The sequence below is a fragment of the Cricetulus griseus genome (assembly GCF_003668045.3).
Source record: "Cricetulus griseus strain 17A/GY chromosome 1 unlocalized genomic scaffold, alternate assembly CriGri-PICRH-1.0 chr1_0, whole genome shotgun sequence".
Lineage (NCBI taxonomy): Eukaryota > Metazoa > Chordata > Mammalia > Rodentia > Cricetidae > Cricetulus > Cricetulus griseus.
In genome coordinates, this window is record NW_023276806.1 from 170,131,897 (window position 1) to 170,157,316 (window position 25,420).

The following is a 25,420-nucleotide window of genomic DNA, read 5'->3' on the forward strand; positions in this document are numbered from 1 at the left end:
TAGCCATTGTGCTAGGCACTGAGTAAGCGAAAGGAAACAGGATCATATTAATTTGCAGCAAGGTTAGGTCACAGGACTAAACCCTAAAGCTTCCAGGGACCCACACAAGTGCACTGTCTATGCAGCTCTTGGCAATGTCTTTAAGGAGGCTGTAGAAAAAGTCCTCACTATCCTGCTGGCTACAAGCTAGACATCCTGGGCTGAGATGGTTAGGGACACAATAACGAGCACAAGACACTGAGCCACAGCTATACTACTCAGCTGCAACTGCACATCGTGGACTTCCTTTTATATGAAAGAGAAAGTTGTTTCTGGTTCCAGTTTCTCATCTCTCATCATCAACTTCTTACCAACTAACGAGATGCTATGTACATTAGCTTTTATGTTTTTATAAATTATATGAAGCCACACATATGGCCAGTATAGGATTTTTAAATAAAATTCTCCATTATATCTGAATGCATACAAAGTATGTGTTATCTAGGTTTGAGTGATAACCAGATTAGGCAACAACCAACTCTATTTAAAACCAATTACCTCATCAAAATTATATAATTTGACAGTAAAATAGGTCCATGGAATTGGAACACTTAAATTAAGCTTTTAGACACCAACATGGTCAGAATTACTACACTTTGTCCAAAGAAATTTTAATGTTAATTAGTCCTCTCAAATTCTAGAAAGAAGGGAACTAGCAGATGGAAGACAAGCTGAATTTTCTCCATGGAAAAAGATTCAATGAGCTTTAAGTGAACAACTGTGACCCGAGGACACCACTACAGACAGACACAGCTGTGTTTTCTGCATATTGCCATCCTTGTGGACACCACATCATCTTTAAATAATGAACATTGTATCTGATATAAAAACATGAGGGTCCTCCTGACTCATATTTTCTTCTCCAAATGTTCCATTTTATCCCCTTTCTTTAATTGAATGACTGCAAAGACTGGGAGGAAGGGATGACATTTTTAAAGACATCCTTTGTGTATGAAAGTACTAATAGTGGAATTTTGCATGAAGCATGTACCTTTTTACTTATTAGAAAATATTTAACATGGCTTCTATGACAAACATAATTGGATATTAAATTATTATTACGGCAATTGGCTATTGTACAGGATATGAACTATGGGCAAAATTAAGAGATGAATTTTGCTAGAAAATGTTAAATTCCCCTAGTACGGATAAGGGGTAAATTTTTCTTCTACACTACTTTCATTGCATGGCAAAGAATGCAAAAGGTACATGTATGTAGGGAAAAACAAACAAGCAAATGCCACAGAATGAACAAAGGCATGGGACTCTATTACATAGTTCTCCAATGTTGGAACTTGTGTCAAAGTGTGTCGTTTCTAAAGTGTCATATACCTGCCAAGTAGGTTCCCGGAAAAAAAAAAAAAAAAAAAAAAAAACTTAGCTTCCTTTTTGCTCTCTTTTTTTGAAACAGATCTCTTTATTTATTCTAAATTGAATTTCATTTAGATGTTGACAGCTAAGTACAGTTATGGCATCTATTTCAAAAGGAAGATGTTTTCTTATAACCTGTCAAATATCAAGCAGGAGACATCTAATCTAAAGTAATTGTTTAGACATAACATACAAATCCTTTAATAATTAATATTAGAGAGGACAACACAGCAGAAACATATCCTCAGTGTTGTCCTTGCCTTCAGAAAAAAACAAACAAAAACAAAACAAAAAACAACCAAAATTCAAAAACAAAAAACCTGGGCAGTCTCAAACAGAGCATATCTTACAAAGGTGTTTCTGAGGTAGACTTTGAATGATGACTCTAAACATCTTTATGCTCTATCATAGTAGATTCTACTCAGGTAGGTTGGACACAAGATGCTACATGATTACTATTTTAAGTAATTCTCACAGGAAACACATAAAAGTGTCATCCCTGCTTTGGAAGATGAGCCCAAGAATCAGTGTGTCTGGGGAACTTTAACTCATATAGCTGTGATTACTGTTGGATCTCTAATTCACAGAAATGTACTATATGCTAACATTTGTCCAATATTCTGTATGTCTGTGTTCTGAATATACTGAGGCTACAATTTTTCTCTATATGTCAAAAATAGCAGCAGGTATGAATAACATGAACATATACATATGGTAGAAACCTACAAAGAGAACTGATGCTGGGTGGGTATATAGTGGGAAGCTTACCATCCACCCTTGTAATTAGGAACAGGAGAGTTTTAGAACTTTTTAATTGATATCTCTGTAGGGGAAAGCAAACAATCTGTGCTTCCTACCTCAGTAGAAAAGACTAAAGATGGGGTCAAAAAGTTTATCTGGTTTTAAATTCAACTGTTTCTTCTCTGTCCTGCATTTGTCTCAATATTAAGAAGTCTCTCTTCTCAGCCTTTTTTGGGTTCATATACTTTGTGCTTCTTCGCTATTGGTGTCTGCCCTTTCTCTTTTTTCTTTCTTCTTGCCTTCCTTTCCTCACTCTCTCTTTCTCTCCTCCTTTCTTCCCCTCTCCCCTTCTTCCCTCTCTCCCTCCCTCCCTCCCCCCTCCCTTCCACACTCCTTCCTTCAATTCCTTCCTACATGTTCTTAGCATAGGAATGTTTGTGATTTGCTTCATGGGCAGGTAAACTGAATCCTCCAGTGACAACCCTTAATTAGTCTAAAACTGAATCCAAATCAACACACCCAGAAAGAGATGTTTTGGGAGGAAGAGTCATCCTTGCACACTAGATCAATTTCTTCCTATAGAAAAACTTGCTTGCTTGCCTGTGAATGGTGCCATAGCTTCACAAAGAAACAGCCAGGAAGTAATTGGAAACAGCATAAAATTAACATCCAACAAACTTTTCAACTTTTATTACTGTAGGGTTGTATCAAGTTTCTAAGCATACTTTATTTAATCCTTCCAAAATAACACTGACATAATCCAATTTTACAGATGAAGAGGACAGATTAAGCAATTTTCCCATGGCCGATCATGGGAACCTTTGGTGGAAGATCTGAACCGAAGACTGCATTAATGCCCAGATCAGCATCGGGGCAACTTACTAAACTGCACATGGGAGACAGGGGTTTCAATTTTATAAAGGGAAACTTTCCCTTCTTCCAGTTCCCTCTTTCCCATGAAAGCAAACACTATTCAGCAAGTCTATATATAGTCAAATCCCCTACAAATATTTTTCCTACCCTTTAAGATCATTTTGGAATTTCAAAGAAAATTGAGAACTGAGAAGCATCTAGCACAAGCGAAAGACACTCTGCTCCAATGATTTAAATCTACATAGAGATTAGCTTGGGATTATTTGCTATTTATGGAGACTATCCAACATGGCTGTCTACTTACTAAAAAGGGGACACATGTGCCATTGCATGGATCCCATTGCCATTAGGAATCCAAGAGGCACAGGGAAAGCCTGGTCTCCTCAGTAACTCTCAGTGTAGTTACATTATTGGTTTATTTATTCACTCATTAAAACTGTATTTTGAAACTGTCATGACAGGCATTTAAGGATCAGCAGAGGGTATAAATTTTACTTGAAAAGCCGTCACAAAACAAGGTAATTGGTATTATGATAAACAATGAAATAAGATATATATAGCAAAATGCAAGGATAGGAGTAACTAACTTGTTTGTTTGGGCATCAAGAAAAAATATCTAACATTTGTGAACTTCTTATGAATCAGCAGGCTCAAATAAATATCAAAAAGGCATTACTGAACACCTGCTGCTATTCTTTCAGGGTCAGGGAGAGAAGGAGGAGGATACAGAGGGGAGGGCAGGTTCTGAAATAATCTATAATCTTTTACACTTATGTATGAGGAGAATAAATGTGTCTAAAACAACAATAGTATGTATACATATACTTCCAAGAAAAATTAATTGAGCACTCACTGTGTGCTAAAGCACTGCTCTAAAAGTTTGCAATTATACCAAAATGATGCCTTATGAGTTCACATTTTCCTAGTTAGGAGCCTTGCTTGCATGTCTGTGTGTGTTCAAGTATGTGTGCATGAGTGTATGTGTGTGCATGTATGCATGAGTGTCTGTGTGTGTGCATGTGTGTATGTATGTGTGTATGTAACATGCTGGAAATCAAATCTAAGCTCTTTCACATGTTAAGCATATGTTGGACAATTAGAATGGATTGCAAGTTGATCTTTTGAGACTCTAGAAAATTAACTAGGAACTTATATTCTTTTCTAATACACATACGTATAGTTGCATAGTGTAACGAGTGTTTTGTATACCGATAAGTGCAATATAAAAAAAAAAGAGAATTAAAAAAGGGAAATGAATGTGAAAATGGAGAAGGGGTTGCTTTTGCTGTAAACAAGAGTCAGCGTCAGCCGAGAAGCTTTATCTCAAAAAAGGTAATCTAGAAGCAAGTAACTGAAAGAAGTGATGAGAAATACAATTCAGGAATGAGGTGCTACTTTGCATAAATAAGTAGCAGATGGCACAATATTAGTTTAAAATTCATTATCATCTACATATCCAGATGCCCTCAAACTTCTATTATACTTTAAGCAACTTTACTATCATGTAAGCAAAACCTTAGTTAGGCTCTGTATAACAGAGAAACTAAATTAAGTGCCTGACAATGTTACTATAATTCCTGGTGTGTCTAGAAAATAATTCTTAAGCCACTGTAATTGGAAATCTGCAGTCGACTGATTGGAACTACGCAAATAACAAATTTACATCTGTTCATTTTTCTTCGAGAGCAGAGACGAAGGACACTTGCTTTTCATAATGCAAAACCTCCTTCTGAGAAACTTAAATTAATTGACTTAAGATTCTGCCGCGCATCATCTGCACTCTCCACATGAACATAATTTTTAGGAAGAACAACAATAGAAAGGCTTCTGGCCCTGTAGGCAACTTCCAATCAGTTCAAAGTTAAAGTGAACAAGAAGCAACAATTCGGGATGTGACTACAGGCTGCTATATAAACTCTTCTAATACACCTCCTCAGTTTCACCTTCACAGCTCTTGGGGAAAATGATTACAAAATCAAAGATCTTTAAATTATATTTCAGAAAAAAAATTGCCTTCACTCAATTTGTTCCATTGTGGAAATCTAGGTTGGTGTCTTTTTTCTACAGAGTTAATATGAATGACTGTTTCTGTGCAGCACAGCCCCACCTACTAGGTGCTATTTTGCAACTGCATCTGAAACAGGATACGAATAACAGGAATAAGCAAGGACAGGACCCAGCCTCTGTCTCTTTCACCGAGCATAGTTATTAAAAGATTGCAGTTTTGATGCTTCCTGGAGATGGCAAGGCTGACAGTTCAGTAGCAGTTGCAGACATGGAAACTACCAAGTGTACTTGCCACAAAAGCTAAACAAATGAGTGTGAAGTCTCTTGATTCAGTTCTGTTCATAGGTATGTGTGGAGCACCAGCAAATTGCCAAAGACGCCACCCTGTACTAGCAATGAAAACATGAATAATTTACAACTCCAGCTGCCATGGAACTTTTCGTGTGCACTTAAGTTCTTTGGTCATTGTGCCCACATTTCTCAGAAGATTAAATTATTCTCTGAGATTCCCTGTGGCTTTCTTTGTGCAAAATGGTCTTCTCTGAACAGTTTATGTAGAAGAATCAAAACCCAGGTAATGACAACCCACATTGTGGGTATTTTTTTTTTTTTTTTGCTTCTTCTTCTGGAACACTGAGTTATACAACCTATATCAAGATGCTTGAATATTTATTTTACCTATGGTTCCTTAACAGCCCTTGCATTTAGCCTATTATACATTATACAAATATATCCCACTGAAAGTCAGTTTTCCTTCATACCATTATATAATTATGACACCAAAATGTACACTCTGCCTCCAAATGTCCTTATAAAAGCTATAAAATGAATTCCAGATGCTTTCAGGACAGCCAGTAAACACTTGAAATTACCAAGGCAAAACTCATTTTACCCTCTACTACCATTTCCCTTGTCTTTCCACTATGACTCCCATCTCTGTTCCCTTTTTTCCTTCCAGGCTGAGTTTGGACATTGCCTGCCTTGTTACAACAACACATGGGTGTCATCTGGGATAGAAGTAACTTTTAGTCAAGCATAGTTGGCGCACATTCTTGGAATCCCAAGGTGGAGGAGAGGATCAGGAGTTCAAAGCCAACCTGCAATTAGAGGCCTATTCTACCATTCCCAGCTTAGCATCTTATATGTAGTTTTCACATGTGTCTGTGTGTATGCATGCACTCACATATGTGTGTACAAATGTTCACATCTGTGTGGGTCCATGTACATATATATGTGTGGAGGGTGGTGTCAGGAATCTTCCTCAGTTGCTCTTCTACCTTATTCTTTAAGGTGGGGTTTCTAACAATCAACAATTCACAGATATAGCTAGTTTCCCTAGCTTGACTGCTTCAGGATTCTCCACGCTATGCCCCCACCCCACCCCACCCCTGCTGCCATCTCAGCCTTCCATAGTCAGAATAATCAAAGAGCTGCCACATCCATGTAATTGTATGGAAGGGAACCATCTCTCCAGCATCAACACATAATTTTAAATCCAGACTTCAAGCTACTTGAAGACAGAAGCTATACTTCCCTTGTGAGCTAATTCTTACTTTCTAACCCAATGGCTGTTAACCCAAAAACACTGGGTGTTTGCTGGGTGAAGTTACAGATATGATCATACTGATGAGTAAAAGGCAAAATTTCACAGTCAGCCACTCTTTCTCAAAGAAAAAAAAGTGTGAAAATCATCAATATTTATAATAGGTGTTACAAGAATTAGGGATCTTGAGTATTAGGAAAAGAGTTTTCACCTTTACAGTTAAATCATAAAAATTGGCTCAGGATGAAATCACAGGACAGATGTGCAAACTAACTGCAGAAAAAGATGGGAAAGAAATGCATAAGTGTGACCTGCAACTCGGCTAACCACCATGAGGTCCAGTCAGAGTAAAGGTGCGAAAGTGCATAAGAGAGTAATTCCCATGTAAACTGCTTACACTTTCATCCTCTTCACTGCCTGTGACTATACAAGAAAGACCCCATGAAAACACAGGTACACAGGGACCTTTCATCTTTTTGTTTGCATATAAGTCTATTGAACACTGATAACTTAAGGCAGCTTCACACCAAGCACCTAGACACATTCAGATTCCTTCCTAAGAGTCCCCCAAAAACTAACAGAATACCACTGAAATCGCCAAAATATATGCTCATGTTACACATAATTTGCAGTTTTAACTCATGATCATCTGATTTATAACACCATGAAAACTGAAATAGAAAATCTCTCTCTCTCTCTCTCTCTCTCTCTCTCTCTCTCTCTCTCTCTCTCTGTGTGTGTGTGTGTGTGTGTGTGTGTGTGTGTGTGTGTGTGTGTGTTTAATTGACCTGAATTATATTTAAGCCCATCTTTTCCACATAATGAACTCTGACTACTTTGCCACTGAACAAACATCTGGCCATTATATATTAATTCTCTTGTCTGAATTCCTAGCTGGCATTTTGACAAGATAGACTTACCTAAATATTTGAATACTGTTAATCTTTACCAAAACTCAAGAATGGATGACTGAGTGGTAAAATATACTTAAGAGTATTTCTGGGTGATGGAATCATTAAGCATGCCCTACTTTCAAAAATCATGTTTTTTAATATCAAAACTTTCCTAAATCATTGCTAGAAATATGTAATTAGAACAGAAAATGTCGGGTCTTTGGTATGTTACTGAATAGCTCCTATTATTATTTCAATGTTTTACAAGATCACATTTGTGTATTAACTGTGAGGAAAATTATCAAGTAAAGCAAAATAGAACACATATGTAAGAGTTTGCTCTTAACACATGAAAAAGCAAGTCTCTATATTTCCCATCTTATTCTGGGGAAATATCAAGGGTCACCTGAGTTGATCATCCACAGCACTTGCTGACTGTTCCACAGTGAAACAACAAGAGAATGCTCTTCCCATTCCCTTTATGTAAAACACACAAAGCAATTCTGGGAACCCATCTGTTACCAGGAATTCTCTACCACTGGAGGCCAGTCACCTGTTTAGGCTTGCCATGGCCATCTCCCTCTATCCCTGTGTGCTCCTACTCCTAAGAAACTTGGCAGGGAATCCTGTTGTGACCTATAGATACTTGACCACTGTTTATTTTTCTTCTTGTATCCAACAAGTGGCACTTCTCAGGTGCCAAGATTTACTTCTGCATTTATGCCAAGGTATCTCACCAACTGTATTCTACAACCTGTCTTCTGAACTCACAAAGGTTCTCAAAACATAGCAAAAAGACCTCTACTATGCTTGTTATTAGATCTATAATGATAACTTGATATTCCACTGTAGGGAGATGAAGATTTTAGTATCCAGTTTGTGGCACTGTTTGGGAAGGCTGTAGAACCGGTGGGAGGTGGAACCTCATTGCAGGGAATATGTCCCTGGAGGAGGGCTTTAACTGTTTATGGTCTCACCTCAACCATGTTCACTCTCTGCTTCTGTTTGCACTGGAGGATGTGACTGAGATGTGAGCTCTCAGCTTCCACTTCCAGCCACCAATGCTTGCCATTTGCTGTCATGAATCCATGCAGTGATGGGTTTTTTACCTGTCTGGAACCTTAGACCAAAAGAAATTCTTCCTTCTTTGTGTTGCCTTCATCATGGTATTTTATCACATCAACAGAAAAGTAACTAAGGCCACATCCCTTTCCTTCATTGCTGCTCCCACTAAAATGACTTCCTCCTAAGGCAGTTTTGGGCATCATGAAAAACATAAACCACTAAAACCCATACCAATATTTTAGTTTCTAAAGAGAATCTACTACCTGCTGAACATTTCTCTTCAGATTAAAAATCATTGCTGCAATGGAACTGAATCTCCTGACAGTGAGATTAGAGGTAAAAATTTTGCACATACCCCCTAAAATGTCTGCAGAATTCTAATACGAATTTCCCAGGATGTGAACATATGTGAAAATAAGGTTATTACAGAAGTAATTAGTTAACAAGGAATGGTCTTGCTCTAGTATAATGGGTATTTTTGTAATGGGATGATCATGTAAGAATATAGTTGAACAGCATAGATTCCCAGCAATGTAGTTGGAAACTTTTATTCATTCCGCCAGGTCCTCCTGGACCAGTTTCCTTCCCACCTGCTGGGTGGCTGCCACCATTTATGAAATAATCACTCAGAGGCTAATATATTATATATAATTATCTGGCCAATGGCTCAAGCCTTCTTACTGGCCAGCTCTACCTATAAGTTAACCCATTTCTAATATTCTCTATTTTACCATGAGGCTCATGGCTTGTTAACTCACATCTGGCTTCTCCGGCGGCTACCTGGCGCCTCCCCATCTCCATCTTCCTTCTCTCTGCATCTTTGTTTGAATTCCCACCTTGCTACATTTTGCCTGTCCATTGGTTAAAACAGCTTTATTCATCAACCAATAAAAGCAATGCATAATCGCAGCATAGAGGACATCCCACATCACAGCAAACCACAGAAGGCAGAAAAAAACATGTTTACTAAGGCTGTCAGAGAAATATGGTCCTCATCCTAGCTGAATGTGAACTTATAAGACAATAAAACTCTATTTTTGAATCCATTTAGTTTAAGTACTTTGGTCATGATAACCATAAATAACAAAAGAATGCATGAACCAACACTAACATAAATGTACAAGGAAATGAATATAGTTTCTAGTAGACATCTGATTGAAGATGTGGTTTTTGTTAGTGTGGTTTTTTAACACCATTCTACAAAGCAGACTCAGGTCATACTTGCTATGTTGTAGAAGAGGATACTAAACTCCTAATCCTTCTGCTTCCATCTCCTGCGTGCTAGGATTAAAGTAGTACATGATCACACTTAGTAAGAAGGTTATTTATAAGGTAGAATTTATCCAGTGCCTGATCAAAATATATGTTTCAGAGAATATAAATATGAATAACTGTTACTAGTCATAGGATTTTTCCTAGTCTCATAGATATTCCATTACTATCTAAGTAAACAGAAATATAGTCAGAAATCTTCTGGGAGATTACAATAATAAAGCCATTGCCATAACACCAAGAAGCTGAATATGAAAGGTGAGGCTATGTGGTAGAATTTTTTTTAAGGTTTGTGGCTTTTGTTAATGCTGCATTTGTTAAACTCAGTGAAACTGTGATTCATTGCTTGTTTAAAACACCCGGTCCAATAAAGAGCTGAATGTTCAATAGCAATACAGGAGCAAGGATAGGTGGGGCTGGCAGGCTGAGAGGATAAATAGGAGGAGAACCAAGAAGGAGCAAGAGGAGAGCAAGAGAACAGGGAAAGGAGGACTTCAGGGGCCAGTCACCCAGCCAGCCATGGAGTGAGAAGGAAAGAAAGATATACAAAAGTAAGAAAGATAAAAGCCCAGAGGGAAAAGGTAGACGGATTAATATAAGATAAGAAAAGCTGGCTATAAACAAGCCAAGATAAGGCTGGATACTCATAACTAAGAATAAACCTCTGTGTATTTATTTGGGGGCTGGGTAGTGGGACCCTCAAAAAGCCAAAAGAGTGAAACATTGCACAACAAGGATACCACACTTTTCACTACATACAGAATTGACAGTCACACATTATTACATGTTATAGTATTAATCCATTCTTAATGTGTTTGGAAGTCTTACTTTCTGAGGTGGCTGCTGATCAAATATGTCTTTTGACATACTGAGAGATCGTATTTTTTTCCCTGACTTTAAATTAAGACTGTAGTAATTGAATTGCAATATTAAACATCTTGCCATTAATCCCAGACTAAATCCCACCTGCCTGCAGTGTTTTAATCTTTGATATGTTGCTACATCCACTATATTAAATCCAAGACATGCATGTATTTGTATTCATAAGTATGACTTGTCTATTGTGGTTTCTGATTTATTCTTTCTTGTTGGAGGCTTATTTTGATTTCAGGATGAAGCTGGCATATCATCCTTTCATATGTGTGTATTTAATTTGCCCAGTTTTGCCTTCAGTATAATCTAGCTTTCTAAAAATAAGAAATGTAATTAGTGAAGAAGTTCTGTCTTCCTTGAGGATATGGAAGAAGCCACTTGTAAAATGCCTTGACTTGGTTCTTTCGTAAGAAAAATTTTAATATGTTTCTTGAACTTTCCCAATGTGTTTGATTCAGATTCCATTTTATTCTTTGGCCAAAACAGACCAGCTGTATTTTCCCAAGAAGAATATACAGAACCTTTATGTGTTTACTATTGTGTTATTTTAAGCATTCAGATGTCTCTTCATAATAATAATACTTTACTCCGTTCAAAGGGTTGCATGTGAGATTTTTCTATTCTGTGCAAAATCACCCTTGGCCCAAGTTTCAGGTCTTTTCATATTCCTGCCCAGTGCTTCTCCAAATTTTAGTTCATTGATATTTTCTTTTTACTTCCTTTGAATCTAAAAGTTGTTTTCTTTCTCCTTTTCAAGCTTCCAGATGGGATACTTGGTTTCTAACAACATAGAACAAAGGCAAAAATCTCAATTATCTTCAAACATGGTCACTCCATTAAGAAAAATAATCAAAAATTGACTATGCTGCCTTAGATTTATTATCTGCCTTCTGAAACTGAACAAATAATGAAAAAATTCAATGTTACACTGAATCACCTGTTTAAAAGAAAAGACTGCCTGAGACAGATCTATGCCAGCGGTAAAAGGACATCAACTGTTTTTCAGTAAAAAATATTATATTTCAGCAACAAGTGAGTCATGCAGTTAAAAGGTTGGAAGTCAACTATGTAATAATGAAATGTGATAATGTAAATCACTGAACTCAAGGGTTTTGTCTCTGACAATAAGTTATACTCTAAAAGAAAAGTCAATATTCAAACAAAAATGGATCTGGTAAAACTAGTTTAAAATAATTTCTTGGGTAAAATATGCAACTTTAACAATTTGCAAATATGAATAAACAGTTGACTATAAGCTATGATACGTGCTATTGTTTTCTGTTAAGTATAGGATGAAATGGCCTTACAGGTCACACCACATGGCTATTGTCCATAATCATGGGCTGACATCATATCACATGTAATAATGAACAGATATGTAAATGCTTTTGAAGGATTTCTTGAAAGCAGATCTTGGCACAGACATGCAATCCTATTACTAATGCAACAATGTTTTTATGACAGAAGATCAGTAAAGGCAGTACCGATGATAAAAGTAAATTGCGATATTCTATTAGATTTAATTCCAAATAGTTTATTTTTATCTGTAAAGGGGATTTGAATGATTTCTTTTTGGAACTTGAAATAAGCATATTGAAGGTTTTGTCTGGGTGAGTCCTCATTTTATGCCTGTTCATAAAAAGTGCAAATGTAGCAATGCTATAGAGTCAGAGGAGCATGTGTTCAGATGACAGTTCATTATGTGTGTGACCTTAGTTTTCTCTAAGTCTCACCTTCCTCATTCTTTTACTCCATTAAGAAGCCAACTAGGATGCCATATAAAAGAACTTAAAAAGGATGCCATCACACACTACTGCCATTGTGGGAAGGGGCTTTGGGAATTTTCAAGCATCATTTCATAAACAGAGACTATAACCCTGTATGTATAGCTTTGTGATGTCATCTGATAGCATTCCTAAGCATATCCCATTCCTAAAAAGAAAAAAAAATTCTCAAACTTTTGCAATCTCTTAAGGCAATCTTTACTCAACTTCAGACATAACTCCATGTCACTCAGGCTCTTCTTACTTAATATTTTCCAAACCAACCTTTCCTCTCTAATCTTACACAAATTAAGATTCAGATGTGCTCATTAAAATAATTGGTTAGTATTTTTAAATATGAGCATAAAAATAAAATTACAGGAATTAATGACAAGATTAGTTCTGACCACCTAGAATTGTATCTGACAGAGAGGTATCACTTCAGCAATTGCTATTTAAATTTTCATGTAGTCATGAATGCCTGCAGATTATATTGTTAATAAAAGTTCAAGTGCCATGAATCATTTCTGCTAATTTACAATGCAAGTGGAAAAGGGACACTATGAACACTTAGGATTCCCAAAAGTTCATTAAGAAACATAGGTATTTCATTCCAACTTATACACGTTCAACAATTTCAATAGGTCAACACAAAACATCTCCCTCACACTTGTTATAGGTGCCTGAACCTGAGATGTCATGAATAGTGGTCAAGTTGTTAGCACTGTGCATCATATTTCCTGGCAGACATGCTAAGCATCCTTGAGAAGACTCCTGACTGATGATAGGAAAAGTCCTCATTGTATTTCTAGTGCCAGAAAGTAGTACCATTAGGAAAGCTTTTCAAAAAACACTGAGAAAATCAAGTTTTGCTGTTTGAGTTTTATTACTGTTATTTTTGTCCTGTTAAAAGCTGACTTAGAACAAGAACATTGGAGAAAAGTATGCAAAGGAAATAGATTATACTAATCAAAAAAATTATTAATTCTCCTTTTGATAGTTTAATAGTTACTAGACTGTTCACAAGAAAATGGTTTTTTACTAATATAGACAAATAAAAAAAGCTTTGCTACTATATATATATATATATATATATATATATAATATATGTGTGTGTGTGTGTGTGTGTGTGTGTGTGTGTGTGTATTACACATATATAGTGTTTATTTATATCATGGGTTATAAAATAATCTTTTTACATTTTATTTATACTTGATTTTAAGCAACAGAATAAAGTAACCATTTTGAAAAACAATAATTATTGGACTCTAGTCAACGAGGTAAGTTATATAGTCCACTGTTTCCTAGACATTGATGAAATGTTTTAGTGAAATCTATGCTTCTTCATCCACTCAGATAGTCACATGCCATTTTCAAAATATATGCAATTTTGTGTTGTATGTAGAAAATTATTTCAGCTATTTAAATTAGGAGGAAGGTCAAAGAATAATCAGTTCTTCAGGAAGAACAATTCAGTAAACTTTGGGAGCACTACTCATGCTCTTTCTCTGTTATACAGGCACCCACAAGTCCTTATAAGATGAACACTTTAAATTACACATTAGGTGGTATGCTGGCTAGTTTTAAGTTAATTTAACAAAGAGTAGAGTCATCTAGAAGAGGGTACCTCAAACTGAGAAAATGTCTCCTGAAGATTAAGCTGTAGGCAAGCCTGTGGAGCATTTTCTTAATTAGTGATTGATAGGACAGGGTCCTGCCCATTGTGGATATAGCCATCCTTGGGCTGATGGTCCTTGGTTCAACAAAGTAGGATGAACAAGCCTTGAGAGGCAAGTCAGTAAGCAGCACTCCTCCATGGCCTCAAGATCAGCTCCTGGCTCCAGGTCTCCGCCCTGTTTTGAGTTCCTGTCCTGGCTTCATTCAGTTGTAGACTATGATATGGAAATGTAAGTCAAATAAACCCTTTCCTTTCCAATTTGCCTTTTGTTCCTGGTGTTTCATTGCAGCAATAGAAACTCTAACTGAGATGGGTGGGGTTGTCTAATGGAGTGTTTTTATGTTATCAGCAAAGCATAAGCTGGGATACAATGTATTGGCTTTAAAATCCTGCCCAACAGGTGCCACTGATGTGTAAGTGCCTTACTAACCAGTTGCCTTTGTGACTGAAGATACAGTATCGTGGAGGAATACTTGCCTAGCACATACCAGATTATAGGAATGATACTTGGCACTTCCAAGGATAATCAACCAGAGGCTATAGATGTAGCCCACAAAGAAAATAAGCTCAATGCAGAAGCAGTAACTGGCCATCTTACTAACTTCTCTGTATAAACACCCACCCACACACACACACAAAAAAAAAACTGTATCCCATATGATAAGGTCCTTTAAAAACATATCTATATCCATCTATCTATCATCTATATTAATATATACATACATAGAGATAGCAAATGTACACAAACATGTTAAAACTGATATGGTCCTCTTTATGAAATAAAACTACTACATCAGAAATAAAGTCATAAAATCGTGTAAATGAAGAAGTCATGGGATGCTGTAAGAGTATCTAAGTATATTCATTCAATATTTCATTAAAGAAAAATATACACATTTCAATTACTTCAAGGAAGTAGATGAAGATATACCAGGGGAAGCATGAATCACACCAGTGAGAGAGGCAAATTGTACAAAGGTTTTACTGAATGAGAAGAAATTCTAGGTAATAAGGGGGGAAAAAGGCACACCTGATGTGAGTCCGCACAAAATTCTCCTGCTGATACACTCGTATCAGACAGCAACAGATTTGTATTCCAGTGTTAAAGTCTAGGAGGGTGAAGTCCATGTAAACATCAGCACATAATACTCTACAGAGCTTCTATGTTTTACTTTAAATGCCTGCCTCCCTCTCTATTTTAATCTTTAAAAACACAAGAAGCAGGTGTCAAATTTTTGACTAAGTATGGTCATTTTCTTATAAGGAACTGGTGTTCCATGAATCCATAGCAAATCTGAAGAAGCTATTATAGGTGTTACACAGTCCTACCCATTCTGCCTAGAATTTCATCCATGAAAGCATATGGCTTCATGAATGCAGAGAAAACTTTCCAGGGCAAATGAAGACAAAAAGACAGATGATAACTGGGAGGTGAGGAGGACAGGGACAGGACATGAGACTTAGCAAGACTGAGAAAAACCAGGATGTCATATGCATAAAGCTCCAAGAGCAATCTTCTGCATGCCTCAGAGTCCCACTGAGAACAGAGAAAGACCAGAACACTGAATCTGCATCGAATTCCCAAACACCACCAAGGACCTACTTCTAACTCCCCCTGCATCTCAGCAACCCCAGGAGTTCCCAGCTACAAGACTCAATAAATTAGAAACTTCTGTCTTTAAGCCAGATTTCCATTACATATAAAAATGTCCCAAATTTAAAGGACAACAGAAAGGTTTCAAGTTTAGTTTTCATTTACCAACTCAAACTCACAATACCTCTCACTTCCATTTACAAGGCAAAGTTGATTGAGCTCTTGAGATTTTTTTCAAACTCAATACTGAATGATATTTCACAAACTTTCCTATAATCATGAGTCTCTTTGAAGAAGTGGACATGCTTTATGATAAAGAAGAAACTGTACCTAGCATCTAGAATCTTTCTGCTATCTCCCTGGTTGACTATAAATTCTACATATACTTTGACATAACCAAGGTTTCAGTGAAAGAGAGACGTATCATTTAATATCAATGTGCCATTTACACATGTCGCATTAAAGGCTTATTCTTGAAATTCTATTTTTATGCATCTCAGTTTGAATAGAACATATATTTTTAAGTACAATACACTTATACCAACTCTTTGTTACATGGAATAGTATTTCAAAAAATTCAACCATATACCAATATATAGATATATTCAATTATATATATATATATATATTCAATTATAGATATATTCAATTCAAATATAGATGATATGACCTCAAACAGGGAAATCATAAACACCATTCACTTACTGATCTCAGAGGCCTAATTGAAAAAAGAGAACAAACGTTATTTCAGAAAAATAGATATCAACATCTGTATTCACACTAGCTAACTCAAAAGTCCCTCTCACCGAAGGCTTCAAACATGAACCTAACCAGAGAAAGCAGAGCATACTCACAAATTATACAGCATGTCAGCCATGTTGCTGCGGTAGTACAAAGCGTTTCTATAGGCGCTTTCAGCTTCTGCAATCTTACTCTGACTCTTCAGCACATTTCCAAGGTTGCCCCATGCTGGCAAAAAGAATAAGAAGTATTCAGGCTGAGTGTCAATCCAGTTATACATGACATAATATCCATCCATCAGGAAGTACCACAGGAGATGGGGGGGGGAGATCCCTCATAAAACATTTTATGGGGAAAATTTATTTCCTCTATACTCTAACATTTCATCAAGCCAGGAGATTAAATACATTTGACGTCTAAAATAATTAAAGCAATCATTTTGGCTCAAAGCTGATGCACACACACAGTTTATCACAGAGCCAAGAACAATATTATCTTAAGATCACCTACAAAGACTCCGAGAACTTTCATGTTTCCGTAGGGGTCTTCGTGGTCTGAAATTATTGCACGCATACTGGACTAGAAAGCAGTAAAGACACCATCTTAAAATAAACCAAGATTTCATCTAACTATGAAGGAACTGATAAATGCCATAGAACACTTGAAGATGAAAAGCACAAGAAAAGTAAACAAGATGGAAGCTACAAGGAGCCTCATGTGCGTCAGAACACATGAGTAGAATTAAAGCATACAAGATCTGTTAGAAAAGGGATAGTATTAATTCTAATAGTAGATGCTTTCATAAGCAGGAAGATGGAGATTGTGCCCACTGGGAGGGTGATTACTGACAATACTGGAAGAACAAAAGGTGTCTAAAGTATCAGTTTTTATGCATTAAAAAACATGAAGAATCTTTCACTGTCTAATTTCAGTGTTTCTCTAACGTAACGCTCTTCAGTTAACCTTAGCTACTAAATATAATGTGCCCTCTGTCCTTTTATTATCTAGAGAGAAAACTGACCTTTCGCATTGCAAATGCTTCCACGGCAAAAAGAAGACACTGAACTTATAATTATCTCCCAACAAATAGGACCACATGTGACATCTCATGAACATTCACAACATAGACCTACATGTGAAACTGACACTTATTCTGCAGATGGGAAAGCACTAAAGAATGTGCCTGGTTAATTCTGAAGCAGGAATTCCAATCCAAAACTGATTAACCTAAGCCTGCCCTGCCCTCTAATTAACATTCTCATACTAGGTTATCCTTTAGCTGCAAAGCAACATTCATACACTGTCAAGTGCTCAATGGCATCTCGAGTTCAGAGAAAATTTTAGCATTCAATTTTAAAAAAGAAACATTAGAAATATTATCAAATAAACTAATAATTTGAAATCAGGAACTGAGAACAGAAAACAATAAGTCATACTCTAATTTAATCAACAGTAACACTGCATAATATTTTACCTAGTGTTCTTCATCTTCATATTAATCTAGTATGGTCCTGCAGAAATTTCTAATACTCAGTCTTGTTTTCAAGCCACTTCATCCCTCTCAAGGTTCTGCTTCAATCAAGGATTAATAAAATACATTACACTGAATGAACTCTTGAAAACACATGGCAAATATTAATTCACACAATGAAAGAGCAACTAAGCCACATCCCCAAAGGAAGATGCTAGAGAAATTGCAGCCAGGACTTACTAATTGTGACTATTTTAAGATATATTTCCATAGAAATAAATGCAATTTTCATTAAGTGATTGTGTCTTAATTAAACAATTGCTAACAACTGTCCCTGTGGCCAATAGCAGGCATAACTAGCTATAGATCCAGAATATATGTTTACATATTTGGTTGTATGAACACCCATGCACTCCATCATAAATGTATTCTGATATCTGTCAATTCCCTTTTATGCCAACAGCATTACTAGGACTGGCCCTCATCATGGAAAACAATTCTTCAAGGTAATAGTTACTCTAGATGATCGGACTGATTACACTGAGACACACTCAGATGTCACTAAAGCACACTTCTGAGTATGTCTGTCAAGGTATCTGGTGATAGTGACATGAGGACTCTGACCTAAGCAAAGACTTAAAATGGGAATTGACTGTAGGGAAATGGTCAAAGTGTGGGAGGAGGGGCCTCACAATACAGGTTTGGAGAGAGGTCTGGCACAGGGAAAATGTTAGAGGATTCACAGGGATGACCCCAACTAAGAATCCAGGCAGTGGTGGAGAGGATGCCATTGATGCCCTTCCCCTATAATGAGATTGATGTCTACCTTGGTTACCATTCCTAGAGCCTTCATCCAGTAATTGTTCCAGCAGAGACAGGCACCCACAGCTAAGCACTGAACAATACTACTGGAATCCAGATGTGGAGAGGGAGGAGGGATGAGCAAAGGAGCCAAGACTGTGCTAGAGAAACCCGCAGAAACAGTGGACCTGACTTATTGATAGCACGGAGACCCTAGTCATAAAGCTGGGGAAACAGCATTGGACCAAGCCAAGCCCTCTGAATGTGGGTACCAGCTAGGAGGCCAAGACAGTCTATGGGACCTCTAATAGGGATACTATTGCAGCCCAGATACAGCAAGGAGGGCCTAGATCCTCCCCCAAATGATATGACAGACTTTGAAGGTCCCCCGTGGAGGGCCTCACTATCCCTGGGTTGGGGTGGGGGTGGGGGTGGGGGGTTGAGGAACATGGGAGGATGGGAGGGCAAGGGAATGAGGGATGGATATGTAAATATGAGTAGACTTAAAGAATTAAAAATTTTATATATATAAAAATGAGTGATTTATGCATAGAAAAAAGTAAAGTGTTAGACAACACTTTCTCAAAAAAAAAAAAAAAGAAGAAATCATAAAGTGTAGCTGGGCATTGGTGGCACACACCTGTAATCCCAGCATTAGGGAGGCAGAGGCAGGCTGGTCTCTGTGAGTTCGAGGCCAAACTGGTCCACAGAGCCAGTTCCAGGACAGCCTCCAAAACAATACAGAAAAATCCTGCCTCGAAAAACCAAATACGTTGGGCCTCTGGTTCCTTTCACTGTCCCTCTTAGCTTCCTTTCCAACATAAGGTGGGCTCCTTAATTCTGTCACATGCCTCCTTTATAATTCTCTGCCCAGTCTCAGGCTGGCAGCAATGGAGGCAGTCAAACATGTACAGAAACCTCTGATACTAGATGTCAACCATTTAACCTCTACCGTTATTCCAATGTTTATCATAGGAATGAAAACCAAACATGTCAGCCTTTTACCTAGGAGTGATGCTAAACAGCAGGAGTATAATGTGTAAGGAAGGTAGGGTTTAAACAGTACAGTGATATAAATAAAGCCCATTGCAGGTGCTTGCTTCCAAGTCTGAACACATGAATTTGATCCCTGGATCCCATGTCCTAGGAGAGAATGGATTCCTGCACGTTGTCTTCTGACTTCCACACATAAGTGGCATGCATGTGACCTTACCAAAATCACAAGCACATACACATATACACATACATAATACATACATACAAACACACACATACATACATACACAATACATACACACATAAAAACAAGTAAATGTAATAGATTCTATTTTCCATACTGGTAAATACCACAAATAATAAGAGAATAAAGCAAGTACGGCAGTCTCATGTAAAAGTAGGGAAATGGGAGCACACTAAGAACTAATGTATAAGCAGTCTCGTCCTGCAAAGGTTGAAGATTTCACTACAGAAAACGAATGATAAATGAACTTGATATTTTCCAACTACTAATAGTCCAGTCAGGTGAATGGAAGCAAAGAAGACAGGATGAAGTCACAGTCACAGAGATGAACAGGATTCCACATACAGAGTCACTAAGCCACAGCATGAAATCTCAAGTACATCTTATTCAAGTTCTCAGGATAGGATTTCAGGGAAGGAGTTTTGTGACAGTTTATATTCTAAGGCATCCACAGGACAGCTCTCACTGAAGCACAAGAGCAAGAGAGGGAATTACAGATTGAGTCCTTTGCTAGCGTCCTTGCCAGAATGCAGGAGGCCCCAGGTTGGATCCCTAGCAGTATACAAATCAGGTATGTCAGTATATGCCAGTAACCCCAGCAAGGAAGAGGTGGAGGAAAGAGAAGCAGAAGTTCAAGGCTGACAGCAGCTATATAAAGTGAGTTCAAGGCCATGTAGGTCACATGAGACCCCGATCTCAAACAAAAGGGAAAATAATAAAAAACAACTCAGAACCTGCATAATTCTGCCCTCAAAAGAAGTGTTATCTTGTGTGTGTACAGGTGTATTTATTCATATGCATGGACATATGATTGGATGTGAACATTTTTTATTTAATGTTTATAGGCAACTTCCTAATTGGAAAATTTTATTCTTTAAGAAACTTTTGGTTGTTGGTGGTTCATGCCTTTAATCCCAGTACTCGAGAAGAGGCAGGCAGATCTCTGTGAGTTCCAGGACAACCTTCAAAGCAATTCAGAGAAACCCTGCTTCAAAAACCAAAGGGGCAGGGGAAAAACAAAACAAGAAACTCTTATTAAATCTGTATGTTTTTTTTCATTTTGTGAGTATATAGTATATATTTACATGCTAGATTCTCTTAGTTATTTTGAAAATTATAAATAAATTTGACAATGATTTACAAGTATAAAAATGAATTTCCTACCCAGTGTCAATAAACAGGACTCCCAGGTTCCCTCTGCCATGTCTTTATGGAATTACACAAAAATATTTCTCTACATCTGACCCTTTTAAATAATTATATGACTTGAGCATTTCATATTTTCCCATTATTGCTTTGGACTTAGTGGGTTGTTCTTTAAAATCAATGATCAAAATAGGTTACCATGTAGGAAAAAGGCTAAAACTGTATTTCTAAAACCAGATGTCATGTGTCCTATTGAAAATGTGTTACATGTGTTATACTATCTGTAAATATGTAATAAGAAAGGAACATATTTATCTGTCTGTGCTTCATACAGGTTAAATATTTTCTATTTGATTTTGTACATGGTGAAGGATTATATTGATTGTTGGGATTTAGAATCACCATGGAGATGCACCTCTAGTTGTTTGTGAGGGAGTTTCTAGACTGAGTTAACTAAGGTGGGAACAACTCTCTTAAACATGGTCTATCCCATTTGATATGCATGGCTTCTGGATTGAATAATTAAAGAGAAAGATGAGTTAAGTGTTAGTATTCACATCTCTCTCTATCCTAACTTTGGATGTAGTGTGACCAAGTGCCTCAAGCTCCTGTACCATACCTTCACCACAGGGATGGATGCCCTCAAACAGAGCCAAAATCAACCCTTACCTTCTTCAGTTGCTTTTCGTAGCTGTTGTACCTTAGTAATGAAGAAATATAATTAATGAACACATGATAGCATCCATAATTTTAGCTTTTTCTATTAACTTGCTTTTCTTTTGCTTGAAAATTAAACATTTCAAAATTCTGACTATAATTTAAAAAAAAAAATCCCTCACAATTCTCAGTCTAATTGGTAGCCCAGATGACTCTGTAACAGATTCTTTAGTTTAACATCCAAAGGATACCCTTTTGCACAGAATGAATGAAAATACTAGTTTAAAAAATTAATAAAAAAATTTTGAATGCACATATCAATGGGTAGGAAAGAGAGGCGACTGTAAAGTCCACACAATACAGGAGACTAGGCATCCAGGAAGGCAAAGGAGCTCTGAGGGAGAGCATCAAGGTGTAAGGATGGCTTTCACTTACATACATCTGTCTCAAAATAAAGCATGGCTAGGTTATTAGCTTGGAAGTAGATTGCTTAGCACAATCTCAGATAACACACACACACACACACACACACACACACACACACACACAATGTTATCTTCAAGCTTTAGCAGTAAAGTTCACACTGTGTATTTCCAACATTTTGAGGAAACAGGGACAGAAAGATGGACAGCCTAGACTACATACTAAGTTCTGGGATACCTTGTACTACTACAAGAAGACACCTGATTCTGAAAAGGGGGGCGGGGTATTTGGAGAGAAACTAATAAAATCTAAAGAGTTTGCATGGAAATTTCAAAAGGTTTTGAGACAGGAATACAAAAGCGAAGGTACTTGCATGTATAACTTATACTTCAAACACATTTGAGAATCTAGCACAAAAGAAAGAAAATGGAACCTGGAAAGGAGCAGTGGGACCCAGTCCTCAAAAGTAGGAGCAGGACATTTTCCTTGTCTGTGAAATAGTACTTCCTGGTACTACCATTTAAACTATACAAATACAGCAAGCAAACATACACGTATTTTCTATAAATGATATCTATAACAAACACATTTCTATAGATGCTTAATTAAGGAAGAATGATACAGCATTTTGAAGAAACAAAATATGTGAGTAAGAATAATTTAATTTCAGGCTTATTTTAATTAGAAGCTAAACAGTCTCAATTTCTTCAGAGCATAAAGAATTATAAATATAGATTAAGGAAATACTAATTTCAGGAGAGAAGAATTTTAAAAATATAGACACATTTTAGAATTTTGTCAGTAGTAACCAACAACTTCATCTATAAAACTGTAGGGATATTTTATTTATGATTTATTAAAGCTTACTTGAGGATTCAGAAAGCAAAGTCAGCCACAAGGCATAGAAGCCAGCCACACACATTTAATCCCAACAGCCAGAAGCTAGGAGGTGGTGGTACACACCTTTAATCCTAGGACTCAGGATTAAGAGGTAGATGGATCTCTGTGAGTCCAAGGCCACCCCTATCTACTACACAAGATTGATCCAGTCCTATAGAGAAACAGCTCACACAAAGACGATCTCAGCACCTGTGATCACACGCCTTTAATCCCAGCATTAGGGAGGTATATGAAACAGAAGCAAGGTCTCAGTATCAGGCATTCATTCTTCAGCCACACTGAGAAAAGAACATCCTAGTCCTGTTAGAGGTAAGGGCTCTCTGGTAGCTTGGATGCTTTGCTTGCCTGATCTTCAGCTTGAGCCCCAATATCTGTCTCTGGGTTTTTTCATTTATGGTGTTACACAAAACACTTTTGGGCTATGTGCATTGCACCTTACTAGGGCTTGTTAGTTTTTGCCAAAAAAAAAAAAAATGTGTACTCATAGTCAGTAGACCTAGACAAAAGGGAAAACGTACACATTTTTTTTCTTATTCATTCATTCATTCACTTATTGATACAGAGTCTCACTCTGTAGCACCGGTTTGTCTGAAACTCATTATACATCAGGATGACCTTGACCTCACAGTTCTGCTTATTTCTGTCAGTGTATTGTTTCTTTCTTAAAGAAATGAAAGGTAGAAGCATTTGAAGTTCTTCAATCACTCAATTCCAATAGAAAAATGCTTGCATTTGATTTTCTTAGGAACCACGTGTTTTTAAACAACCCTTACCAATAGGTTTGGTCTATCCCAGTCAATGAGAAAGTTCCATTTCTTCAGAGTCCTGTTGTTATTGTTTGGGGGAGGTTTGTTGTGTTTGTTTGTTTGTTTTTTTAGACAGGGTTTCTCCATGTAGTCGTAACTGTTCTGGAATTCAATCTATAGACCAGGTCAACCTCAAATTCAGAGGTCTACTCTGTCTTTTGAGTGCTAGGATTAAAAGCATGCACCACAACTTCCCAGCTGAATCCTATTATTTTATGTTGTTTTTGTTTGCCTCTCAGTAAATAGAGGCTGAGAAGATAAATATACACTCCGTCCTATGGAAGCATTTACCTCACATTAGCCTCTCTGAGTTTACTTTCCTTCTAGTAAGAGTGTTCAAAGTTTGTTCAGTTTTTTTGTTGTTGTGGTGGTGGTGGTATTTTTGTTGTTGAATATGCTATCATTAATTTTATGTTTGTATATTCACATTTATGTATATCTCTTAGTCTGTAATGACTGCCTTCTTAATAGGAAGTTTGTAAGTAGATGGTTTCTGAACACAGGCATGATGAGTAGGAGATGCCAAAAGGTCTCCAAGAAGGAAAAGCTCTGCATTTAGCTGCTTTGTGATAAATTAAGAAATGCTTTTTGCAAGGAAGTATGTAGCAACAAGTTTACAAAATGTTCTGCATTAAATAAAAAAGGTCCATTAGAGCAATCATCATAGAAAATTCCCCCAACTTAGCACAAAAAGGCAAAAGTTATTGTGAAATTGCCAGTCTACAGTATTCAAACATGTGCAGTAGTTTTTTGATATTATCAACCACCACAGAATGAGACAGGACTTTCAGTGTACACCATCTAAGTCAGTATCATGTCTCCACCATCCAGATATAAAGCATAAATTAGCCACACAGTCACTGTGACAAGCATCACCCATCCTCATTTGCATCCAATCAGCTAATGACTGGCAGCTGTCTGCAGGATCCATGAGAAGGGCAGCAGTTGTAATGCATAATGCTTCATGAGGCTTAAAATCATATTTGGTAAGAACACATGGCAGACTGAAGTACTTGAAAATTTTCAAAAGCTTGCAAAGGAAGAATGAAAACAAAGTCGATGTGTTGTCTCGGGAATCATTCTGAGATACTGGCTTTAAAATTCGAGGAATTGAAAGAAGTCTTTTTGCAGAAGATTCTTCCGCATCTCGTAATTACTGAGGAAGTAACTGAAGTCTGAATTATAAGTGCTTTACAAAGGAAAAAAAAAAAAAGCAAAAGACCTGGATTGAAAGAACTTTGCCTGTTTTGAAACAGAAGCCCCTGCATGGACAACAGTCCTGAAATACAAAGTGAACAATATTCTCAGACCTACCAATCTTGCTTGAAAGTACCACCCAGCATCTGGTTCATCAATAGCAAAATATTTCACTTTTCCTCATTTCATGCTTATACATTCTACTTCTAAACTGAATATGAAACTCGAGGAAAATGACAGTAATATTTACAGTTCAATGTATCCTTTACTAAATGCTTTCTTTCTAGGAAGCACTGTCATTATGGCATATAGGGCCTTTTTGTTAT

At 37.0% G+C, this 25,420-nt stretch overlaps 1 protein-coding gene across 1 annotated transcript in view; it reads right to left on the reverse strand.

The window, feature by feature from the left end:
* The window catches only part of Tmtc2 (transmembrane O-mannosyltransferase targeting cadherins 2), a 178,796-nt gene that overhangs the window by 147,925 nt on the left and 5,451 nt on the right, over positions 1 to 25,420 (reverse strand). Inside the window, exon 2 of the mRNA XM_035451286.1 lies at positions 16,567 to 16,681. Within this exon, the coding sequence (XP_035307177.1) occupies positions 16,567 to 16,681 (115 nt within the window). The remainder of the gene's footprint in view (positions 1 to 16,566; positions 16,682 to 25,420) is intronic.